General features: G+C 44.9%; 1 protein-coding gene across 1 annotated transcript in view; it reads right to left on the bottom strand.

Moving 5' to 3' along the window:
• LOC144270278 (cytochrome P450 2J2-like) overlaps positions 1–22,878 on the bottom strand; it is a 29,120-nt gene extending 6,242 nt beyond the window's left edge. Inside the window, exons 1-4 of the mRNA XM_077826641.1 lie at positions 22,708–22,878; positions 15,151–15,313; positions 14,399–14,548; positions 3,339–3,499 (exon numbers count right to left, since the gene is read on the bottom strand). Of these exons, the coding sequence (XP_077682767.1) occupies positions 3,339–3,499; positions 14,399–14,548; positions 15,151–15,313; positions 22,708–22,878 (645 nt within the window). The remainder of the gene's footprint in view (positions 1–3,338; positions 3,500–14,398; positions 14,549–15,150; positions 15,314–22,707) is intronic.
• Positions 22,879–25,646: the final 2,768 nt, after the last annotated feature.

Raw genomic sequence — 25,646 nt, 5'->3', positions numbered from 1 at the left:
AAGAGAAGGCAAGGTTAAAGAAATGCACCTTGCATTAGGTGTGGAAAGTAGTTAGGTCTGTCATGGTCCTTAGTGCCTGGGGGAATTCAATCCACAGTCTTGGATCACCCCCAGATGTTGAGCGTTCCTTTGTGCCAGAGGGGCACAGTTGCTGACCACGGTCTTTTTCCTGGAGCTTTGGACTGTTTTTAAGTTATGTCTACTCTGCAATAAAACACCCGTGGCTCATCGCTATCAGCTAATTCGGGCTTGTGGGGCTCAGGCTTCTGGGCTGTAAAATTGCAGTGCAGCTATTGGGGTCGAGGTGGAGCCTGGGCTCTGGGTCTCTCCCCCATTGCAGGGTCTTAGAGTCTGGGCTCCAGACCAAACATCTCCACTGCAATATTATAGCCCCGCAGTCTGAGCCCCACAAGCCTGACTCAGCTGACGGGGCAGCTTCGGCCGTTTTATTGCAGTGTAGACAGACCCACAGACACCATGAGCCCAGGCCATGGAGCATGTTGACCAGAAGCTGGAGAGAGGTGACATCTGCTCAGTGACGTGTGTGGTCATGGAGCCGGTGGTAGTACCCCAAGTCTAGTTACTAGGGAGCAGGCGCAGCACCTATGCTATTGTCACCCTGTTTAACTTCCTCGCTAAAGAGACTGAAGACTGAGTGGGTATGGAGGCTGAATTCCTAGATGTGTTCCCTCCAAAACAGAGATGAGATGCACCGTTAGGAAGTCATTTGTGGGAAGCTTTCTTTTGCATTGCTTATGCTGTGCCTCTTCTGTGGCTAGAGGATTTTGGTCTCTAGGGCTGTAAGCAGAGCAACTTCTGCAGAGTTCACTTACATTTATGTTTTAATTTCTGAAGCACCCCTACTTGAAGGCCTCCGGGTACCCAAAAATACTATCAGTGAATACTAGAATGCCAGAAAGGCAACATAGCCCAATAAACAGATAAACTTCAGATACGTTTAAAATAGGGCTGTCAAGCGATTAAAAAAATTAATCGTGATTAATTGTGTGATTAATCACAGTGTTAAACCATAATATAATACCATTTATTTTAATATTTTGGATGTTTTCTACATTTTCAAAGATATTGATTTCAGTTACAACACAGAATACAAAGTGTACAGTGCTCACTTTATATTTATTTTTGATTACAAGTATTTGCACTGTAAAAAAAAAAATAGTATTTTTCAATTCACCTAATACAAGTACTGTAGGGAAATCTCTTTATCATGGAAGTTGAACTTGCAAATGTAGAATTATGTACAAAAAACTTGCATTCAAAAACAAAACAATGCAAAATTTTAGAGCCTGCAAATCCACTCAGTCCTACTTCTCATTCAGCCAATTGCTCAGACAAACAAGTTTGTTCACATTTGCTGGAGATAATGCTGCCCGCTTCTTGTTTATAATGTCACCAGAAAGTGAGAACAGGCATTCGCATGGCACTGTTGTAGCCAGCATCACAAGATATTTACGTGCCAGATGCACTAAAGATTCATATATCCCTTCATGCTTCAACCACCATTCCAGGGGACATGTGTTCATGCTGATGACGGGTTCTGCTCTGTACCAATCCAAGGCAGTGTGGACCAACACATGTTCATTTTCATTATCTGAGTTAGATGCCACTAGCAGAAGGTTGATTTTCTTTTTTGGTGGTTCGGGTTCTGTAGTTTCCACATAGGAGTGTTGCTGTTTTAAGACTTCTGAAAGCATGCTCCAAACCTTTTGCCTCTCGGATTTTGGAAGACACTTCAGATTCTTAAACCTTGAGTCGAGTGCTGTAGCGATCTTTAGAAATCTCACATTGGTACCTTCTTTGCATTTTCTGAAATCTGCAGTGAAAGTGTTCTTAAAATGAGCAACATGTGCTGGGTCATCATCCGAGACTGCTATATCACGAAATGTATGGCAGAATGTGGGTAAAACAGAGTAGGGGCCATACAATTCTCCCCCAAGGAGTTCAGTCACAAATTTAATTAACACATTATTTTTTTAACGAGCGTCATCGGCATGGAAGCCTGTCCTCTGGAATGGTGGTCGAAGCAAGAAGGGGAATATGAATGTTTAGCATATCTGGCATGTTAATACCTTGCAATGCCAGCTACAAAAGTGCCATGTGAACACCTTTTCTCACTTTCTGGTGACATTGTAAATAAGAAGCGGGCAGCATGATCTCCTGTAAATGTAACAAACTTGTTTGTCTTTGGCGATTGGCTGAACAAGAAATAGGACTGAGTGGACTTGTAGGCTCTGAAGTTTTACGTTGTTTTGTTTTTGAGTGAAGTTATGTAACAAAAAAATCTACATTTGTAAGCTGCACTTTCATGATAGAGAGATTGCACTCCAGTACTTGTATTTTTCAATTCACTTCATACTATTTCTTTTGTTTATTATTTTTACAGTGCAAATATTTGTAATAAAAAATAATATACACCTTGATTTCAATTACAACCCAGATACAATATATATGAAAATGTAGAAAAACATTCAAAATATTTAATAAATTTCAATTGGTATTCTATTGTTTAACAATGCGATTAAAACTGCGATTAATTGCGATTAATTTTTTTAATCGCGATTAATTTTTTTGAGTTAATCGCGTGAGTTAACTGCGATTAATCGACAGCCCTAGTTTAAAAATATGGTTTAGTCATGATGAAATTCTATGGCCTCTGTATCATACAAGAGGTCAGACAAGATAATTTGATGGCCCCTTCTGGCCTTAAAAGGAGAAGAAAAAGCATCATCCATACAGAATATACGTGCAGATTAGTTTAAACATAAATTCTGAGAGAGAATGCAGTATAGAACATACATTTAGGATTTGTAGATCAGATCTTGAGCAAGACTGATCAGAAATCTGCTCAAAATGACAGGGCTTCAAAGTTTTGGATTTTATTAACTGTACTTTTATGTCTCAGTTTCCAAGTACAAAATCAGCATTCCAAGAGTGTTAGGTTTAGTACTAGCATTTAGAAATCTGGTTCAAGACGCACACGTTTATGTAAACGTTTCTTGGTTTTGAAACACATTAAATGATTTGGAAATCTGCTGCCAAAAGAAGTAATGATTTGTACTAATAACTCAAGTCTTGGGCCACATGATTTACTGATGGTGTCCTATAAATAAGACATGAGATCTATGAAGTGTGTATTTACTGCTTCATAAGCAAAAATCCTGCATAATACTTTTTGGAAATTACATCCTGTGGTAGATGTCCATCTCTCTGTACTATGTATGTACAGTAACCATTCAGTAACCATTAACCCTTTGGTTTTCCTGGTGAAGCATAGATAAACTTTACAGTGACAAGAACCGGAATAACTGTATGCTCACCCTGCCCCAGATAGTGGCCTGGAAGAAGATCACAAAATAGATGGCTTTGATGAGCCGGTTGAAGGAATCATCCTCACTGGAGAAGCGATGGCCAAAAACCACAGTGCAGATCACATTTGCGACAGCATAGACGATGTGGGTATGGGGGTCGAAGGATTTCCCTGAAAATACGGCAGGTGTTACTTAGAACCACTGAATGGACTGTGGTGAGGAGTGTTAAGGAGGACCATGAAGGAATCTGCACAATAGTACTAGCAGTTGTACAATGTAAAGGAGATTGAATTACTTTTAGATAAGTGAGACATTTTACAAAGGAGTGAATTCTATTTAATGTAAACTAAACAGAGGAACTAGAACCTGGAGAGGACTTCCTTTTTCTAAAAGAACTGAAGATATTTGTGAAGAGATGCTTGGAATTTATTTATGTTAGTCCTTGTCCTTTACAATGGAACGATGCTACTGAATATAATACGTTTGGAGGAAACAACCCTTGCATCTATGTTTCCCTGTTTGGTCTGTGGCCTGTTTTGTGTGGAATTACTGCATTTTTTTCTCCCCTCTGTGCTGTGCACTGAAATAAGAGCATAGGTCCTCAAGCTTCTAGGCAGGAGTTTTAATTTTTCCTTTCTACTGACAAAGTTTTAGTTTCTTCCAAACTTTGAAATGACATCAAGTTTGGAATGTCTTTTCTCCCGTGAAAAATTCCAGGACTGTTTACAGGCACTAACTGTGCAACATCAGCATTACAAGGCCTTTTAACATAAAGTGTGTTTTCATGTATCACTCTTAACATGTTCAAGGGTTTTTTCAAAAGATTAGGCACCTTGTACATTTTTACAGTTCTATATAATATATTAGTTAAAAAAATAACCATTAGCAGTAACATCAAATCTATTGCAAGTGTCCATTTACAATTATTCTTGTCATGCCACACCTTTGGCTTAATACCATTGGGGTTTGGGCCTTTTAGGGTTACCCTGTGGCTTCCCTTTGCAAAATCAAGTTTTCTTTTTCCTTCTTGTCCTGAAGGATCAAACCCTGATTTCTCTTGCTTAACAGAATTCACTGGCTGGTTGGGTGTGATATCTGTGCTAACAGCTATTAGCAAGTCTTTCTTCTCCCTGTCAGCAGGTAATTTGCATCAACACAGGCAGGAACCTGTTTACCGGTTTTCAGATCGTTGACTCTACCAATTTCAAGGCTGGACTCTGTCTTACAGAGGCCTGGTCTACACTACGAGTTGAGGTCGAATTTAGCAGCGTTATCTCGATTTAACCCTGCACCCGTCCACATGACAGCCATTTTTTTTTTTACTTAAAGGACTCTTAAAATCTATTTCTTTACTCCACCCCCAACAAGGGGATTAGCGCTGAAATCAGCCTTGCCGGCTCGAATTTGGGGTACTGTGGATGCAATTCGACAGTATTGGCCTCTAGAAGCTATCCCAGAGTGCTCAGTTGTGACCGCTCTGGACAGTGCTCTCAACTCAGATGCACTGGCCAGGTAGACAGGAAAAGGCCCGCGAACTTTTGAATCTCATTTCCTGTTTGGCCAGCGTGGCGAGCTCACCTGCACAGGTCACCATGCAGAGCTCATCATCACAGGAGACCATGCAGTCCCAGAATCACCGAAGAGCTCCAACATGGACCGAACGGAAGGTACGGGATCTGATCGCTGTATGGTGAGACGAATCCGTGCTGGCAGAACTCCATTCGAAAAGACAAAATGCCAAAATATTTGAAAAAATCTCCAATGGCATGAAGGACAGAGGCTATCCCCGATAATGTCAAGGCAAACCTGGTGGCTGAACTTTGTGACTTTGTCCTCACCCATAACTATTTCACATTTGGGGACAATGTATATCTTCAAATCAGCGGCACTGCTATGGGTACCCGCATGGTCCCACAGTATGTCAACATTTTTATGGCTGACTTAGAACAACGCTTCCTCAGCTCTCATCCCCTAACGCCCCTACTCTACTTGCGCTATATTGATGACTTCATCATCATCTGGACCCATGGAGAAGAAGCCCTTGAGGAATTCCACCATGATTTCAACAATTTCCTTCCCAACATCAACCTCAGCCTGGACCAATCCACACAACAGATCCACTTCCTGGACACTACGGTGCTAATCAGCAAGGGTCACATAAACACCACCCTATACCGGAAACCTACTGACCGCTATTCCTACCTGCATGCCTCCAGCTTTCACCGAGACCACACCACACGATCCATCGTCTACAGCCAAGCTTTACGATACAACCACATTTGCTCCAACCCCTCAGACAGAGACAAACATCTGCAAGATCTCTATCAAGCATTCTTACAACTACAATACCCACCTGCTGAAGTGAAGAAACAAATTGACAGAGCCAGAAGAGTACCCAGGAGTCACCTACTACGGGACAGGCCCAACAAAGATAATAACACAACGCCACTAGCCATCACCTTCAGCCCCCAACTAAAACCTCTCCAATGCATCATCAAGGATCTACAACCTATCCTGAAGGACAACCCAACACTCTCACAGATCTTGGGAGACAGGCCAGTCCCTGCCTACAGACAGCCCCCCAATCTGAAGCAAATACTCACCAGCAAGCACACACCACACAACAGAACCACTAACCCAGGAACCTATCCTTGCAACAAAGCCCGTTGCCAACTGTGTCCACATATCTATTCAGGGAACACCATCACAGGGCCTAATAACATCAGCCACACTATCAGAGGCTCGTTCACCTGCACATCTATCAATGTGATATATGCCATCATGTGCCAGCAATGCCCCTCTGCCATGTACATTGGTCAAACTGGATAGTCTCTACGTAAAAGAATAAATGGACACAAATCAGATGTCAAGAATTATAACATTCATAAACCAGTCGGAGAACACTTCAATCTCTCTGGTCACTCGATTTCAGACCTAAAGGTCGCAATATTAGAACAAAAAGACTTCAAAAACAGACTCCAATGAGACACTGCTGAATTGGAATTAATTTGCAAACTGGATACAATTAACTTAGGCTTGAATAGAGACTGGGAGTGGATGTGTCATTACACAAAGTAAAACTATTTCCCAGTGTTTATTTCCCCCACCCCCCACTGCTCCTCGGACATTTCTGTTAACTGCTGGAAATGGCCCACCCTGATTATCACTACAAAAGGTTTTCTCCCCCCTGCTCTCCTGCTGGTAATAGCTCATCTTAAGCGATCACTCTCCTTACAGTGTGTATGATAACACCCATTTTTTCATGTTCGGTGTGTATATAAATCTCCTCACTGTATTTTCCACTGAATGCATCCGATGAAGTGAGCTGTAGCTCACGAAAGCTTATGCTCAAATAAATTGGGTAGTTTCTAAGGTGCCACTAGTACTCCTTTTCTTTTTGCGAATACAGATTAACACGGCTGCTACTCTGAAACCTTTACAGACAAAGAAGAGCTGGAGAAACCTTCCGCTTTAACAGACACACAGCTTGGGATCTCATTCCCCTTGTCCCAGCACACACAGCTGTTCACAGACAACTGCTTGGAGGCTGGGGTAGCTCCCTCCATAGGCAAGCCATTACCCCTGACAGACACAGGCACATTTCCTTCACTGTCCCAATTCTCCACACAGATAAGGTACAGGGACACTCATCTTCCACCATCCTTGCCTTTCCAAACTGCTGACTGGATAAAGCCATCAGCTCACAAGTCTGTCTAGGCTCATCCAAACGTTCTTTGTCTTCCTCTCCCATCAAAAATCTACCTTTTTCTTCCTCAGCTAGGGCTTTAACCTGACCATCCACTTTAATCTGCTCCTGTGAAACATTTTCTTGACCAATGAGTTTTTTCTGTGCTTGATCTAATTCCAGATTCACTTCTGAGACCTTAGACAGACATTCAGAAACTGCATTCGTGGACAAACAGCTTTTTTCCACGGATAAACAGCTATTTCCCACCAGGTTAGAATCCCCCTCTCCCTGGCCATAGCAAAACTGGTTAAACACAGAAAACTGCTCAGAGTAATATATAGTATACCAATATTGTCATAAACTGGACTTCCAAGAGGATACAATTTTAGCTGTTCTTCTATTGCTTTTTTGACTTGGAGCTGAGGTCTGGCCATCTCCTGTTGCATCTGGTGAGTCTCCTGTTGCATCTGGCGAACCCTCTCGTCAGCAGCCGGCAGCTCAATACACTCCCTACGAGCCCTTTCCTCTCTTATAGTAGCTTCTCTTTCCAATTCAGCATTCTTTTGCTTTTCCAGCAGTGGAATGTCTGCTAGTTTCTGTTCATGCTCGAGGTGCAGTTTACTTGCTGCCTTTTGCATTCTAATTGCTTCTGCAGCTTCTGTAGTATCAGGTAAGGGCTGTGCTCCTGCCTTCTGATCACTGGCCATTAACAGCTCTCTCAGTTCTTGATTTGTAGCTTTCTTTTTAAAGCTTAAAGAAAAGGAGTACTTGTGGCACCTTAGAGACTAACCAATTTATTTGAGCATGAGCTTTCGTGAGCTACAGCTCACTTCATTGGATGCATATCGTGGAAACTGCAGCAGACTTTATATACACACAGAGAATATGAAACAATACCTCCTCCCACCCCACTGTCCTGCTGGTAATAGCTTATCTAAAGTGATCATCAAGTTGGGCCATTTCCAGCACAAATCCAGGTTTTCTCACCCTCCACCCCCCCACACAAATTCACTCTCCTGCTGGTGATAGCCCATCCAAAGTGACAACTCTCTACACAATGTGCATGATAATCAAGTTGGGCCATTTCCTGCACAAATCCAGGTTCTCTCACCCCCCTCCCAAAAACCACACACACAAACTCACTCTCCTGCTGGTAATAGCTCATCCAAACTGACCACTCTCCAAGTTTAAATCCAAGTTAAACCAGAACATCTGGGGGGAGGGGGGGGGAGGAAAAAACAAGGGGAAATAGGCTACCTTGCATAATGACTTAGCCACTCCCAGTCTCTATTTAAGCCTAAATTAATAGTATCCAATTTGCAAATAAATTCCAATTCAGCAGTTTCTCGCTGGAGTCTGGATTTGAAGTTTTTTTGTTTTAAGATAGCGACCTTCATGTCTGTGATTGCGTGACCAGAGAGATTGAAGTGTTCTCCGACTGGTTTATGAATGTTATAATTCTTGACATCTGATTTGTGTCCATTTATTCTTTTACGTAGAGACTGTCCAGTTTGACCAATGTAAATGGCAGAGGGGCATTGCTGGCACATGATGGCATAAATCACATTGGTGGATGTGCAGGTGAACGAGCCTCTGATAGTGTGGCTGATGTTATTAGGCCCTGTGATGGTGTCCCCTGAATAGATATGTGGGCACAGTTGGCAACGGGCTTTGTTGCAAGGATAGGTTCCTGGGTTAGTGGTTCTGTTGTGTGGTATGTGGTTGTTGGTGAGTATTTGCTTCAGGTTGGGGGGCTGTCTGTAGGCAAGGACTGGCCTGTCTCCCAAGATTTGTGAGAGTGTTGGGTCATCCTTCAGGATAGGTTGTAGATCCTTAATAATGCGTTGGAGGGGTTTTAGTTGGGGGCTGAAGGTGACGGCTAGTGGCGTTCTGTTATTTTCTTTGTTAGGCCTGTCCTGTAGTAGGTAACTTCTGGGAACTCTTCTGGCTCTATCAATCTGTTTCTTTACTTCCGCAGGTGGGTATTGTTATTGTAAGAAAGCTTGACAGAGATCTTGTAGGTGTTTGTCTCTGTCTGAGGGGTTGGAGCAAATGCGGTTGTATCGCAGAGCTTGGCTGTAGACGATGGATCGTGTGGTGTGGTCTCGGTGAAAGCTGGAGGCATGCAGGTAGGAATAGCGGTCAGTAGGTTTCCGGTATAGGGTGGTGTTTATGTGACCATTGTTTATTAGCACTGTAGTGTCCAGGAAGTGGATCTCTTGTGTGGACTGGACCAGGCTGAGGCTGATGGTGGGATGGAAATTGTTGAAATCATGGTGGAATTCCTCAAGGGCTTCTTTTCCATGGGTCCAGATGATGAAGATGACATCAATATAGCGCAAGTAGAGTAGGGGCTTTAGGGGACGAGAGCTGAGGAAGCGTTGTTCTAAATCAGCCATAAAAATGTTGGCATACTGTGGGGCCATGCGGGTACCTATAGCAGTGCCGCTGATCTGAAGGTATACATTGTCCCCAAATGTGAAATAGTTATGGGTAAGGACAAAGTCACAAAGTTCAGCCACCAGGTTAGCCGTGACATTATCGGGGATAGTGTTCTTGACGGCTTGTAGTCCATCTTTGTGTGGAATGTTGGTGTAGAGGGCTTCTACATCCATAGTGGCCAGGATGGTGTTATCAGGAAGATCACCGATGGATTGAAGTTTCCTCAGGAAGTCAGTGGTGTCTCGAAGGTAGCTGGGAGTGCTGGTAGCGTAGGGCCTGAGGAGGGAGTCTACATAGCCAGACAATCCTGCTGTCAGGGTGCCAATGCCTGAGATGATGGGGTGCCCAGGATTTCCAGGTTTATGGATCTTGGGTAGTAGATAGAATATCCCAGGTCGGGGTTCCAGGGGTGTGTCTGTGCGGATTTGATCTTGTGCTTTTTCAGGAAGTTTCTTGAGCAAATGCTGTAGTTGCTTTTGGTAACTCTCAGTGGGATCATAGGGTAATGGCTTGTAGAAACTCGTGTTGGAGAGCTGCCAAGCAGCCTCTTGTTCATATTCCGACCTATTCATGATGACAACAGCACCTCCTTTGTCAGCCTTTTTGATTATGATGTCAGAGTTGTTTCTGAGGCTGTGGATGGCATTGCGTTCCGCATGGCTGAGGTTATGGGGCAAGTGATGCTGCTTTTCCACAATTTCAGCCCGTGCACGTCGGCGGAAGCACTCTATGTAGAAGGCCAGTCTGCTGTTTCGACCTTCAGGAGGAGTCCACCTAGAATCCCTTTTTCTGTAGTGTTGGTAGGGAGACCTCTGTGGATTAGTATGTTGTTCAGAGGTATTTTGGAAATATTCCTTGAGTCGGAGACGTCGAAAATAGGATTCTAGGTCACCACAGAACTGTATCATGTTCGTGGGGGTGGAGGGGCAGAAGGAGAGGCCCCGAGATAGAACAGCTGCTTCTGCTGAGCTGAGAGTATAGTTGGATAGGTTAACAATATTGCTAGGTGGGTTGAGGGAACCATTGCTGTGGCCCCTTGTAGCATCTAGTAGTTTAGAAAGTTTAGTGTCCTTTTTCTTTTGTAGAGAAGCAAAGTGTGCGTTGTAAATGGCTTGTCTAGCTTTAGTAAAATCCAGCCACGAGGAAGTTTGTGTGGAAGGTTGGTTTTTTATGAGAGTATCCATTTTTGAGAGCTCATTCTTAATCTTTCCCTGTTTGCTGTAGAGGATGTTGATCAGGTGATTCCGCAGTTTCTTTGAGAGCGTGTGGCACAAGCTGTCAGCATAGTCTGTGTGGTATGTAGATTGTAATGGATTTTTTACCTTCAGTCCTTTTGGTACGATGTCCATCTGTTTGCATTTGGAAAGGAAGATGATGTCTGTCTGTATCTGTACAAGTTTTTTCATGCAGTTGATAGATTTCCACTCCATACGGCTAAATGCAGTGCCTTGCACAATGACAGGTTTCAGAGTAACAGCCGTGTTAGTCTGTATTCACAAAAAGAAAAGGAGGACTTGTGGCACCTTAGAGACTAAACAATTTATTTGAGCATGAGCTTTCGTGAGCTACAGCTCACTTCATCGGATGCATACCGTGGAAACTGCAGCAGACTTTATATACACACAGAGAATATGAAACAATACCTCCTCCCACCCCACTGTCCTGCTGGTAATAGCTTATCTAAAGTGATCATCAAGTTGGGCCATTTCCAGCACAAATCCAGGTTTTCTCACCCTCCACCCCCCCACACAAATTCACTCTCCTGCTGGTGATAGCCCATCCAAAGTGACAACTCTCTACACAATGTGCATGATAATCAAGTTGGGCCATTTCCTGCACAAATCCAGGTTATTGATTGGCCCAACTTGATGATCACTTTAGATAAGCTATTACCAGCAGGACAGTGGGGTGGGAGGAGGTATTGTTTCATATTCTCTGTGTGTATATAAAGTCTGCTGCAGTTTCCACGGTATGCATCCGATGAAGTGAGCTGTAGCTCACAAAAGCTCATGCTCAAATAAATTGGTTAGTCTCTAAGGTGCCACAAGTACTCCTTTTCTTTTTGCGAATACAGACTAACACGGCTGTTACTCTGAAACCTTTTTAAAGCTTATCCCCTTTTCTGAACACAAAACTTCCAGGGCTTTTTTGTCAAGGCCCTCATATGCTCTTTGCTCACCCATTGCAACTGCTCCTTAACCAACCAGACTCTCAGTACCAAAATTCAAATTTGGATAGCATGGGGTTTTGATCCAAAGCTTAATTGCCTTGGTTCTGTGGATCCTAGCACAACTATGCTACTGTAACAATCCTGCCTTTGGTGGGACACTTCTGAGAGTATCAATTCAGGACAAATTGCTTAGAGCAGAGCAGGGCAGTTAGAGCCCAAGGCTGGGGTTTCTTTGCACACCAAACCAGCCAAACAGAGAAGACTTCGGTTTTACCCCACTGGCTAACCATAAGTCACACAAGCAATTCCGTTAGACACTCCAGTTTCCCAGTATCACCACTGGTGCCATTCGTTATGGGACGAATGATTATGAAAACGAATGCCCCAGTAAAAGAAAAAATGGTTCTCCCAATCCCAAAGGACCAAGCCCCAGACCCAGATCAATGTACAAATCAGATCTTATCCACAAATCACGCTGTTGCTAATCCTTCAGAATCTAAAATCTAAAGGTTTATTCATAAAAAGAAAGAAATATAGATGAGAGCTAGAATTGGTTAAATGGAATCAATGACATACAGTAATGGCAAAGTTCTTGGTTCACGCTTGTAGCAGTGAAAGAATAAACTGCAGGTTTAAATCAAGTCTCTGGAGAACATCCCCAGCTGGGATGGGTCATTCAGTCCTTTGTTCAGAGCTTCAGTTTGCAGGAAGGTTCCTCCAGAAGTAAGAAGCAGGATTGAAGACAAGATGCAGCAGCCTTTTATAGTCTCTTGCCATGTGGTCTCTGCGTTCTTTGTCCCAAAGACAAGCTATCCAGCACATGGCATAGAAAAACCTTAGAGTTCTGTCCATAGGCAGGTCCCTGCACACCTTGCTGAGTCACAAGGCATGTCTGCCTTCTCTCAGTGGGTCAGCTGTAGAGCTGATGGTCCTTAATGGGCCATCCAGCAGGCTAGGCAGTGCTGATACGAAATTGTCTGGGGTGTCCCCCAGAAGCATAGCACAAGTTCGCAATACAGACAGTATAGAGCCAATACTTATAACTTTAAATATAAAATGATACCTGCATACAGACAGCATAATCATAACCAGCAAATCATAACCTTGTCTTAGACACCTTATTTGACCCCCTTTATACAAGATTTGGTGCCACTACAGTACCTTGGTTGTAACAATGATCTATATGGTCCCCGTTCATATTAATAATGTCACACAAGTATTCACATTTCCTAAGCTATCATTAAAAGGTAAGGTATATTATTCATTTCAAATATATCTGGCTTCAGTCTAAATTGATATCACATACTACAAAACTGCATTACAATAATATTGTTTAGGTGGCAAAGAAAAGTGCTCAAAAGTTAGCAAATGCTAGATTAAAAATTGTCTGGGCAATGTTAATTTTGCTGTCTTGTGCATCCAGAGTGAATAAAAGTCCTCTGGGCCTGTGTGTATGAATGAATGAACAGGTAATAAAAGGTTATAATGAATTTTCACAAGAGGGAAAAATTCAGGTTCCAGCAGCAATCTTCATTCTGGCATTTCGTCTCTTTCAAGTGCTTGACTTTGCAACCAAAATGACTATGATTCTAACGTGGTTTTCTTTGTGTAATTCCCGGGGGAGCGGTTCCAAAGGGAAAAGGCAAGCTATATTTTGTGCACGAATAACAGCTCCACCCGCTCCTCCCATACATCATCAGGGTTTGTACCCTGAACCTGCAGCATTGCAACAGAGACTGCTGCCTCTGGAGTGACAGGACTGTTTAAAAAACAACAAGGAGTCCGGTGCCACCTTAAAGACTAATGGATTTATTTGAGCATAAGCTTTCATGGGTAAAGCACCACTTCTTCAGATCAAGAAGTGGTGTTTTACCCACGAAAGCTTATGCCCAAATAAAGCTGTTAGTCTTTAAGGTGCCACCGGACTCCTTGTTGTTTTTGTGGATACAGACTAACACGGCCACGCCCTGATCCTTAGGACTCTTTAGGCATTCCCCATACAGCATGGGGTGCTATTGCTTTGGTGGGGTAGACCTCATTTTTTTGAATATTTATATATTCAAAATATATATTTTGAATTCATAAATATATTCAATTCATAAATATACATTTATGTTATGAATATATATTTATGTTCAGTTATTATTCTCTTGGCATTCTGCCACAATGTTACTGAACAACACAAGCGAGGGAAGATGGTGATTTTCAGTGGCTTATATTTCATCCAGGCCTGCATGAAATTTCATGGGAAAAGGGAAAGACATGTTTCTAGCCTGAGGGCCCATTCCCAGCTGAATTTCAAAGGTCTCCTGCAAGCAATGGAAAGTAAAGCCTCACACAAAAAGGTCACAAGAATTTTGTGTAATGGAAAGTGTTAGGTGACTCTAAAGATAGGGATTGTTCCAGCTCCCTGTGTTTTCAATAGGACAGTGATATGAATGAGAAATAAAAATTGGTTTTGGTGTATTTATTTTTAAAACCCGTTAAATATCTATCTGTACACTCAAACCTGAGCACTCCTCCTAAAGTGCTTCGTTCACTTAGGCAATTAAGAACAGGTGGACTTGTGGCACCTTCAAGACTAACAAATTTATTTGAGCATAAGCTTTCGTGAGCTACAGCTCAATTGAGAAACCCATAACAGTCCCCACCAGCAGGAGCATCTCTGTGTCATTCAAGAACAGAAGTGCTGTTAGACTTGTTATCACTCCCACAGCCTGTCTTATATATAGGGAACAGCTCTAAATTACAATCTTTCAAAGAATTTACCTTTCTGACTTGCAAAGACCTCCACCAGGTGTCTGGTCTCCTCTTGTATTCGGTGCTCCAGGCTTTTCTTACCCAGTTCCAGGCGCCTTAGAAACGTCATACCAAAGCGTCTCTGCTGCTTCCAGGTGTGACCGCTTGTCAGGAAAATACCTGAGGACAATAGAAACACCATTATGCTCTTGCTAGGAAGGAAACCCTTTTATAGCGGAAGGCAAGTTTAAATTAAGATGCCTTTTTCTAGTAAGAGGAAACAATGACGTGCTTTACAGATTTTGAGCTGTGATCTGTTACTTGGGTTTCTATCACCATTAGTATAACTATATATCTTGTTATAGTCACATCCCTGGAAACTCCATGGGGGCAGCTTTTGGAGAGGATAGAATAACTCATCTATTGGTGTGTCAGATGTGCTTATAGGCAAACCTTTGAATACATGTCTGTTGTGGGGGTTTTGTGTATGGAGACATTGTCTCTTTAAAATTAAGCCATATTAAGGCCAACTTGGTGGGCAAATTTTTCTCCAAATCCTATGGAAAGAAGAGAAGCATAGCCAGTGGTGTGTTATGTAAGTTGTACAGGATTTGCCTTTTTTGGTCTGTTTTTCTTTTTTAATATTGCAGTTTTGCGTGGAGCCCTGCTATCCAACTGCATAAGTACCATGTGGCAAGACAGTATCTGGGAAGAATTCTCTGCCTTAGAATGCCACCTTTATACTTCAATATTATTCCTTGCAAAAGAGTAATATCTTTTACCTTTTTCTCCCATCAGATCCCTATAGAAGGGGGTGAGAGGCCGTCCAGAAATCTCTTCTGAATGGGAGATAAGGCCATCTTTTACTGCTTTGTATCCATTCAATACAATCACAGGTGTCTGCCCCATCCACACTGTGTAAATGTTGCCATAGATGTTGGTTAACTGGAGAGTTGATAACCATAAGTCAGAAAAATTGAAAGCAACCGGCAGATCTGTTAAAAGGCTTCTTTCGGATGTTTTCTATAACTCTGACTAAACCCATTTGCCTCTGTCTGAATTGGATTAGAGTTTACAACAGAATTTAGCTGCCTAATGTAACACACTTTGGGTATGGAATGCCAGTCCTACTCCATTTTATGCAACATGGACACTGAGCGTTAGAACATCACTCAACAGGAGGGAAAAGGCGACAAAAGGAGAACCAGAGAACTTCCTCTAAAATATTACATCAGCTCAAAGTTAAAGTGAATAAACAGACACTTGTTATTTTTTCTTTTTTTTTTGTATTTGTTTTTTCCTTTTTGTTTTCATTTATTGCGAATTATTGTATGTGTTTGCTTTTCTCAATGTCAATGTAGGAAGATAACTATTTTTGCACTCTACGTTTCTTTTCTTACTACTTCCCTGTGATTTTTCTTATCTTCCTTCTCATTGCCTTTTCTCAGGTCAGACTTATATTTTCTCCTGAAACGGAGTCTGAAGTGAATTTCTTACTATTGTAATTATTTAAACTGTTTCGCAAGAGAATGGCACTTCAGGAAAACAGGAGTACAGTTTTTCCTACTCCATCTTAAAACCAATTGTCTGGGTTATTGCAAAACTTTGTTTTAGGGCGTACAGTTGGCCATGCTATGGAGATCAAAGTTCTCACAGTCTGGAGACATTTCACTGATATCAATGTTGTGACAGACCCAGGCCAGTTGGGTACAGCAGAGTAGCAGAAGGCAGATATACTGGCCACTGGATTAACAGTTTTCTGTTCCCTGACTAACCAGAGCAGGGGCTAGGCTCCTGGCTAATGAGAACACCTGACTCTAATTAACCTGCAAAGAGTCAGGTGAGGCCATTAAGCTAATGTGACCACCTGACTCTAATTAAGGCCCCTTTGGTACTACAAAAGGGCTCACTCCAGTCAGGCGGAGGAAAGCTGGGGAGAGGAGGTGTGCCTGAAGGGCTGGTTCATGAAGACATGCTCAAGTCATTGGTAAGGGAGCCCTAAGGTAAAGGTGAAGAAGGGAGAAGCAGGAGAGCTGTGGGGAAGTGGCCCAGGGAAATCTAGCAACTCTGGCAGTGAAAGGCTGGCTGCCAACAGCTGCTATCATTGGGGTTCCTGGGCCGGAACATGGAGTAAAGGGTGGGCCTGGGTTCCCCCCAACCCACCACAACAGAAACACCTCCTGGGAGGGGAAGACAGGCCCCTGTCAGGACAGGAGGCTGAACTGTTTTGGCATGAGGCCGTAGGAGCAACAGAGACTGTGGGAGTTCTCTCACCGACCTCCTTGCTGGCTTATGATGAAAAGGGGTCAGTAGACTGCATCCCTGGCCCTAGAGAGAGAAGGGCTACATGGAGGGTTGCAGTGAGCCTCTGAAGCTAGCATAAACCGCCTGGAAGTGTGGGACCCACGGGGACAAGGTCGGAGCTCTGCCACAACTGGTGTGAGAAGTGGGATACTGATTGTTCACAGTGTGGCGGAACAAAGAGGGTTTGTTTGTTTTTTAAAAAGTGCACTAGGGTTTATGGTTTGGGGTTTTTGTTTGTACCACGATGGAGGAGGTGGTGAGAGCGCTGGTGCAAGCCATGGCGGCCCAGCAGGAGGCCACCCGGGCTCAGGCGATGGCGCAACAGGAGTCCATGAGGCTACAGTAGGAAACCAACCACTTATTGATGAGCCAGGCGACCCAAGGTCGAGCCCTCCTGTGTGAGGTAATGGACCAGCTGACGATCCTCACCACCCAGGCCCGGCAGTCCGATGGGACCTGAACTCTGAGGACCACCGGTTGTCTGCCAAAGATGACAGCAGAGGATGACGTAGAGGCATATCTCCTCTCATTTGGAAGGTCTGCTCAGTGTGAGGCATGGCCCCAGGAGCAGTGGGCCAGCATTCTCACCCCTTTTTTGTGTAGAGAGGCTCAGAAGGCCTACTTTGATCTGCCCATCAAGGACGCTGCTGACTATTCCCGGCTGAGGGCAGAGATCCTAGGATGATCAGGGGTGACGGCAGTGGTACGGGCCCAGAGGTTCCAGGAGTGGAAATACAGGGAGAATAAACCTCCGAGGTCCCAACTATTTGATCTCATACATCTCGTTCAGAAGTGGCTACGGCCCAAGGCATGCAGCCCGGAGGAGATTTTGGAGCATTGATAATGGACCATTACATGTGGGGACTGCTGCCAGATCTCCGCAAATGGGTATGCCAGAATGATCCGTCCACCTACGATGAAATGATCACTTTGATGGAAAGATGGATGACAGCCAGGGAATTGACCCAACTCCCCAAGGAAGGCCCCTCCTGAAGCAAACACTTGACCCTGACCCTGGAGGGTCGGGTGGCCAAATCCCCAGGGAGTCCTAGGTGGAAGAAGAGGGGGACCGAAAACCAGCCAGGAACCCAGAAGGAAGGAAAAGGCCTGAGTGGGGGGAACCCTGGGACTAAACCCCCTAACCCATGTGACGGGGGAGTGACTAGAAGTAATTATAAGTGTTACGGGTGCAGGGAGTTGGGGCACATAGCGGTCCAACACCCCAATGTCGTAGAGCCCATGCAGTGGAACCTGGGGGACGGGACAGACCCGTACAGCCTACTCAATATTGTAGGGGTTGCAGTCACCCCACCTAAATATACAAGGCCAGTAAAGTTGAATGGGGTAGAAACCATGGCACTCGTAGACTCGGGGAGTGCTATCACCCTAATTTCAGGTAAGTTAGTGAAGTGCAGCCAGTTAATGCAGGCTAAGCGTATGGGGGTAACCTGTGTCCATGGGACTGTTAGTTACTACCCCATCATACCAGTGAAAATTGAAATTCAGGGAAATGTCACGGCATGAAAGCAGGAGTAGTCCCAAACCTCCTATAATCCATGCTCATAGGTAGAGATTTCCCCTCGTTTGGAAACTTGCTCCTACTGGAGGGACTGGAGGAAGGGGAGTTCCCTGAACTTCAGGAGGCGAATGTCACCTCCCATTTTTCGTGGAAATGTCCCAGGAGCTATCCCCTGTCCCGGGGAAAGGCAGGAAGACCAAGAGAGAAAGGAGGGTGGCCAAGCCCTTGCGTACCCGAATCCGGATACAAGGACCAAGGGCTGCCTGTGTAGGCAGATGTACACGGACAACCCCCCAAGACAGAGGAGGGGTCAGAGACCGCTTCCAGCCCCAACCTCACGGAGCCAGCCGAGAGGGCAGAGACAGATCCCTCAGAGTTTGGGCTGATAAGTCCCGGGAGAGAGACTTTTGGACGGGACCAGGTGGAAGACCCAAGAGAACGCCAGGAAGGAGGTGGCTGAGATAGGTGGGGTACCTATTAGAGGGGAAAGACCTGGGGGCCAGGGCCTTATTTTGTGATCAAGAGGAATCTCCTATACCGGGTCGTGCAAATGCAGGAGCAAGAAGTACACCAGCTCCTAGTACCCCGGAAACACCAGAAGGCAATATTAAGCCTCACTCACAGTCACCTTTTTGGAGGGCACCTGGGAGTGGAGAAAACCCAGGTGCGATTCTCACGCAGGTTCTTCTGGGTGGGGGTACATAAAGACGTCTGGCGGTACTGTGCCTCTTGCCCCGAATGTCAACTGCACAGCCCTCGTCCACATCTAAGAGCTCCTCTGGTACCCCTGCCGATCATCGAAGTTCTGTTCAAGCGGATCGCCATGGGGCTGCTAGAGAAAACGACCTGAGGCCACCAGTATGGCTTATCATCCTAGACTATGCAACCAGATACCCAGAAGCTTACAAAACACAGCTTCCAAGAGCATTACCAAAGAATTAGTGGCAATCTTTGCCTGAGTAGGGCTACCAAAAGAAATCCTCACAGGCCTGGGAACACCATTCATGTCTAAGTTGATGAAGGACCTGTGTTCCCTGCTCCATGTCCAGACACTGCAGACCTCAGTTTACCATCCACAAACCGATGGTCTGGTGGAAAGATTTAGCCAGACCCTCAAGGCCGTGATAAGAAAGGTGGTAAGCAAGGATAGGAAAGATTGGGACAGCCTACTACTGTACCTCATGATCGCCATCCGTGAGGCCCCCCAAGCTTCCACCGGATTCTCTCCCTTTGAGCTGTTGATGGACGCAACCCCCGAGACATCCTGGACCTAGCCAAGGAAATTTGGGAGGAGGAACCCAGTGAGGGAAAGAACGTAATAGATCATGTGCTATGGATGAGGGACCGGATAGCCTGGGTCATGCCCATAGTGAGGGAGCACCTAGAGAAGGCCCAAGAGGCCCAGAGATCCTACTACAACCGTCAAGCCAAGGTTTGTCAGTTTCAACCCGGTGACCCGTGTAATAGTACTGGTACCCACGGCAGAAAGTAAGCTGTTGGCCCAGTGGTAAGGGCCCTACAAAATAGTCGAACCCATAGGGGAAGTAAATTACAAGGTGCGACAACCAGGACATCAAAAACTAGAGCAGATATACCAGGTCAACCTTCTGAAACCCTGGCATGCACGAAAGGCATGCACAGTGGTTCGGGAAGAGTTGTACCCAGGGAACAAAAATCCTGAGCAGGTGAGGGTGTCTTCTGATCTAATGACAGCCCAGAAGAAAGAGGTAACTGAGACGATCGCCCAATATCAAGACGTATTCTCGACAAAGCCGGGTCACACAACCGGGACATATCACCATGTCATCACGAACCCTGGGGCTAGAGTAACTATGAGGCCCTACCGGGTGCCAGCAGCCAAAAGGGAGGAAATAAAAGCAGAAGTCAGGAAAACGCTGGAGGTGGGGATCATTGAAGAATCCCACAGTCAGTGATCCAGACCAATAGTGTTGGTGCCCAAACCTGATGGCACCACGAGGTTCTGCAACGACTTCCGTCGACTAAACAAGATATCCCAGTTTGATGCCCACCCTATACTCTGCATCGACAAACTAGTGGACCGTCTGGGGAATGCCCAGTACTTGACAAGCCTGGACTTGACAAAGGGGTACTGGCAGATTCCCCTAGTCGAAGATGCAAAGGAAAAGACGGCGTTTTTGACACCAGAGGGTCTCTTCCAATATACAGGCCTCCCTTTTGGACTATATGGGGCCCCAGCTACCTTTCAGCGCCTCATGGACAAGTTGTTATGCCCCCATGCCAGTTATGCTGCGGCCTACTTGGATGACATGGTGATTCATACCCCAGATTGGGAAACCCACTTGAAGGCGGGGGCGGTCCTTGATACCTTCAGGCGAGCTGGCCTTACGGCGAACCCTGTTAAGTGTGCCGTAGGGTTCATGGAGGCCAAATATCTTGGCTATGTGGTAGGGAAAAGGTCTGGTAAAACCCCAACTGAATAAGTTAGAGGCCATCCAAAATTGGCCACGGCCAAGTCGTAAGAAGCAGGTCCGAGCATTCCTAGGGGTGGTGGGGTATTACCGGCTTTTCATCCCCCATTTTGCCACAAGGGCAAATCCCCTAACTGACTTAGTGAAGGCCCATTGTCCTGATCCAGTCAGATGGTCCGGTGCAGCAGAGAGGGCATTTGCGGACCTACAGACTGCCCTCTGCAGTAACCCCATATTGATAGCCCCGGATTTCACCAACGAATTCATCCTACAGAAAGATGCATCTGAAGTGGGGCTAGGGGCCATCCTGTCGCAGATGGTTGGGGAAGAGGACCACCCAATTCTGTACCTCATAGGAAACTCCTTCCGAGGGAACAAAAATACGCAGTGAGAAAGAGAGAGTGCCTCACCGTAAAATGGGCCATGGAAACATTATTACCTGTTGCGGTGCAGATTTATCCTTGTGACCGACCATGCCCCCCTTCAATGGGTGCAACGGAACAAGGAAAAGAACACGAGGGTAACCAGGTGGTTCTTATCCCTCCAACCTTTCCAGTTCCACATATAGTGCAGAACAGGGAGTCGCCATGGCAACGCCGATGGCTTATCATGCGCACACTGTCTGGCGTCCCAAGCTGCCCAACCCATTGGTGTTGAGCACGGGGGAGGGATATGTGATAGACCCAGGCCAGTTGGGTACAGCAGAGTAGCAGAAGGCAGATATACTGGCCACTGGATTAACAGTTTTCTGTTCCCTGACTGACCAGAGCAGGGGCTAGGCTCCTGGCTAATGAGAACACCTGACTCTAATTAATCTGCAAAGAGTCAGGTGAGGCCATTAAGCTAATGTGACCACCTGACTCTAATTAAGGCCCCTCTGGTACTACAAAAGGGCTCACTCCAGTCAGGCGGAGGAAAGCTGGGGAGAGGAGGTGTGCCTGAAGGGCTGGTTCATGAAGACATGCTCAAGTCATTGGTAAGGGAGCCCTAAGGTAAAGGTGAAGAAGGGAGAAGCAGGAGAGCTGTGGGGAAGTGGCCCAGGGAAATCTAGCAACTCTGGCAGTGAAAGGTTGGCTGCCAAGAGCTGCTACCATTAGGGTCCCTGGGCCGGGACCCAGAGTAGAGGGCGGGCCCGTGTTCCCCCCAACCCACCACAACAGAAACACCTCCTGGGAGGGGAAGACAGGCCCCTGTCAGGACAGGAGTCTGAACTGTTTTGGTATAAGGCCATAGGAGCAACAGAGACTGTGGGAGTTCTCTCACCAACCTCCGTGCTGGCTTATGATGAAAAAGGCTCAGTAGATTGCATCCCTGGCCCTAGAGAGAGAAGGAAGACATAGAGGCTCACTGCAACCCTCTGAAGCTAGCATAAACCGCCTGGAAGCGTGGGACCCACGGGGACAAGGTCGGAGCTCTGCCACAGTGTCAATATATCATAGTGCCTCGTGCAAGAAAAGTCCTGCCATGGATGCCTTATAGAATGAGATACCCACAATATATAGAGAGCAGAGAGTGAGTCCAAACCGTCAGTAGAATATAATGAGTTGCTTTTTAGAAGAAGGCTGAGTCTTCTGTATCTATTACCTAGTGCCACTCGCAGTCTGGAAGAAATACCAGAGAAGCGACGAGCTGTTCAGCCTCTGGCAAAACAGGATATCTGAATGGTCTCGGAACTGCTTTGGAAACAATAGGGCCTGATCCAAAATCCAGTGAAGGCAATGGAAAGACTCCCATTGATATCAATGGGTTTTGGTTCAGGGTCTCAGTACTATTCACACACTGGACGTGTGATGATAAAGTCTGTACATTATAAATATGCCTATTTGGACATTCTTAGAGAGAGAACAGCAAAAGCAAAGAAGAAAAATAGCAATTGAAAGTGATTATTCTTTTTTCCTAGTAGTGCAGTTCCCCACGTCGCGTGTGTTTGGGTAATAATTAAGTCAGGTTGGGGAATACCCTATAATTGATTAGGTAACTCCTGTGCAATGCCAATTTTAAATCCACCTGAATCATTCTAAGCTTCTCTATTTCAGCCAAGTACAGAATTCTGCTAAAATAAATACCTTAACAAGATTTTCTCGGTGAAGTTTAAAGTCCAGCAGCCATAAGTTGCCAATAATGGGTAGGGGAGTTGGTCCAGGAGGAAAACGTCTACGTGTCCATTGCAACTTCAGAAACTGTGCAATCAGGAGACACACAATCAGAGCCACTGCAACCTCAGTTATCCCCAACATCTCACCGTGCTGTGTTATCAATTTCCTTTCTGCTGAGGGTACTGTCTCTCTGAAAATTGTCCTGAAGCTGTATACACTGAGCTCAGTTTCTGTTAGGTTCTAGCTCTTTACTAAGCGCATTTGCCCTTTCTAGTCATCTCTTGCTCTCTCTATTGTTTCCTCTCTTTGATACACTCTACACTTGCCAAACTAATGCGTTTTTAGTAAACTTTGAAATAGGTGATCCATTTCAGTTAGCCAAACCACTCCCACCCTGTTCTGTGATCTCCCAGTGTGACCTCTCTCTCTTTTCAGTGAGAAACTCTCCTATTAGGATGGATACTGGGGCTACATGCTATTGGCTCTGAAATTGTGATCCATCGGCATCTGGACTCTCATATAATGGTGACAGGTTTCAGAGTAGCAGCCGTGTTAGTCTGTATTCACAAAAAGAAAAGGAGTACTAGTGGCACCTTAGAGACTAACCAATTAGTCTAATTGGTTAGTCTCTAAGGTGCCACTAGTACTCCACTTCTTTTTATATAATGGTGACTTTTCTCTTTGTTCCCAGCAGCTAAAATGCATTAAAAACAGCTAAGAATGTTATCTTTATCATATTATTTTTCTATGAAGTGATTGCTATAATTGCAAATGGGAGTGAAGGCATCCACAAGATACTGTATAAGGTTAATTAATACCTTGTTTAGCAAAGCAATCACACCAAAACAAGATAATATGACTGAATATATAAGGAAAATAGTTTGAAGACAGAAAATAGTTTGAAGATAAAATATATGATATTAAGCTGAAACCACTATGAAGGGGGCCTCTGAATAGTAAGGGTATAAAATGATTCTCTTCACTGGAGCGTTTTGTTACTGGGCATGCCAGAACAGTGCAAATGGGCAAGACTGCAAGAAAGAATCTGCTCACTGTACAGAAAGCCTGGAGTTGGAGAAATGCACAGTTCAACTATTTAAAAAACAAAAATAACCAAAACACCTCTTTAGGGCCTTGCATTCTTGGGGCAAAATCCTGGGCCCATTGAAGTCAATGGCAGAACTTCCATTGTCTTCCCTGGATTTCAACCTTAGCATCCTTCCAGACCCATTCTTGGTGGAGAAGCAAGACTGGTATTCTCTTGGCTGAAGGCAAACCACTTGTAAACCTGATGGATCAATCTCTGAGCACTATAGGACCTAGAGTGCTTGCTAGCTTAGAAGGGCAGAAGCAAATGAATGCACCTGGGCCGTGAGCTGGTGTGAAGAAGGAACTACGTTTGTTTGAAAATTGTTTGGTAAGAGATGTGGTCATAGGATAAAATGTTAAGCGAAATCGTATGATGGGATATGAAGCAGGATGAAGACCAAAAAGAACATGGTGCTGAGTGCACATAGACACAGAGGCTTGGACTCCTGGATGGATGTTCCACCCAGTCTGCCTGTTTGAGATTTGGAGGGTTTGAATTTGAAGGATTGTTGGCTGCTGTGGGGAGAGGGAGCAGGATCCTAGATGGGGTCGGAGAGCTAGACTGCGGTCATGAGGGGAAGCAGGGCTGGGGCCGTATAAGAACAGGCTGTCCCTATTGGAGTAACAAGTTGGAAGATTTCTGAACACTTGTTAGGTTTACGTTATGTTTAGTCTGACTGACGAAACACTAGGCGTTTATTTAAACCGAGCAGAAGTTGGCGGTATAGTCCGTCGGTAGGTTTTTAAGAGCTCTGCAGGGCCCTCGAAATAAAATTAGGAGAAGTAGCCAGGATCACTCAATTCACAGGCAAGCACCCTGAGATGATTGGGATAAAAAGGCTGCACTGGCAACCCAAAATAAGATGTGTGTCCAGGAAGAGTCAGGTCATGGCAGCTGGCTAGGATGATCAAATTTGCTAACAGACTTGGCATGGACCACTTTAGGCCACTCTCAGGCATGCAGCGCTTCCTAGAATTATTTATTTGTTTGGGATGTGTACATTTCTTTAGAACTGGACCTCAAGTACAGTCTTTTCACTCAATTTTTGTTACCTTTGCTATAAAATGGCTGCCTTTCCTTCCCTACTGATCCCTGCGGAAGATCAAACCTTCCAACTTGTATAGCTTCTGGGTGAGCTCTTTTTTATGTATTGTTTTTGACACCTTTGAAAGTAAATAATAATTGTTTCTTCAGTATCTGAGGAATGAATCTGACTGTGTAGAATTCAGCCCAACTAAGCTCTTGTGAACTGCCTGTTAATCATAGAATCATAGAATATCAGGGTTGGAAGGGACCCCTGAAGGTCATCTAGTCCAACCCCCTGCTCGAAGCAGGACCAATTCCCAGTTAAATCATCCCAGCCAGGGCTTTGTCAAGCCTGACCTTAAAAACTTCCAAGGAAGGAGATTCCACCACCTCCCTAGGCAACGCATTCCAGTGTTTCACCACCCTCTTAGTGAAAAAGTTTTTCCTAATATCCAATCTAAACCTCCCCCACTGCAACTTGAGACCATTACTCCTCGTTCTGTCATCTGCTACCATTGAGAACAGTCTAGAGCCATCCTCTTTGGAACCCCCTTTCAGGTAGTTGAAAGCAGCTATCAAATCCCCCCTCATTCTTCTCTTCTGCAGGCTAAACAATCCCAGCTCCCTCAGCCTCTCCTCATAAGTTAATAAGCAAATGTCGTTATATCTCATTTCAGCAGTTGCTTCAGTGTGCCAGCTGCCGTTTCCAGACTCATATCTCTTCGGCAGAATCAAGGTTACCGAATCACTCTGAGCACATTGTGTACCTGCTATTGGATCCAACGTTTTAGTG

Source organism: Eretmochelys imbricata, chromosome 9, assembly GCF_965152235.1.
Source record: "Eretmochelys imbricata isolate rEreImb1 chromosome 9, rEreImb1.hap1, whole genome shotgun sequence".
NCBI lineage: Eukaryota > Metazoa > Chordata > Testudines > Cheloniidae > Eretmochelys > Eretmochelys imbricata.
Note: the sequence above shows the minus strand (reverse complement) of the source record. Positions and strands in the feature narration are given on the sequence as shown.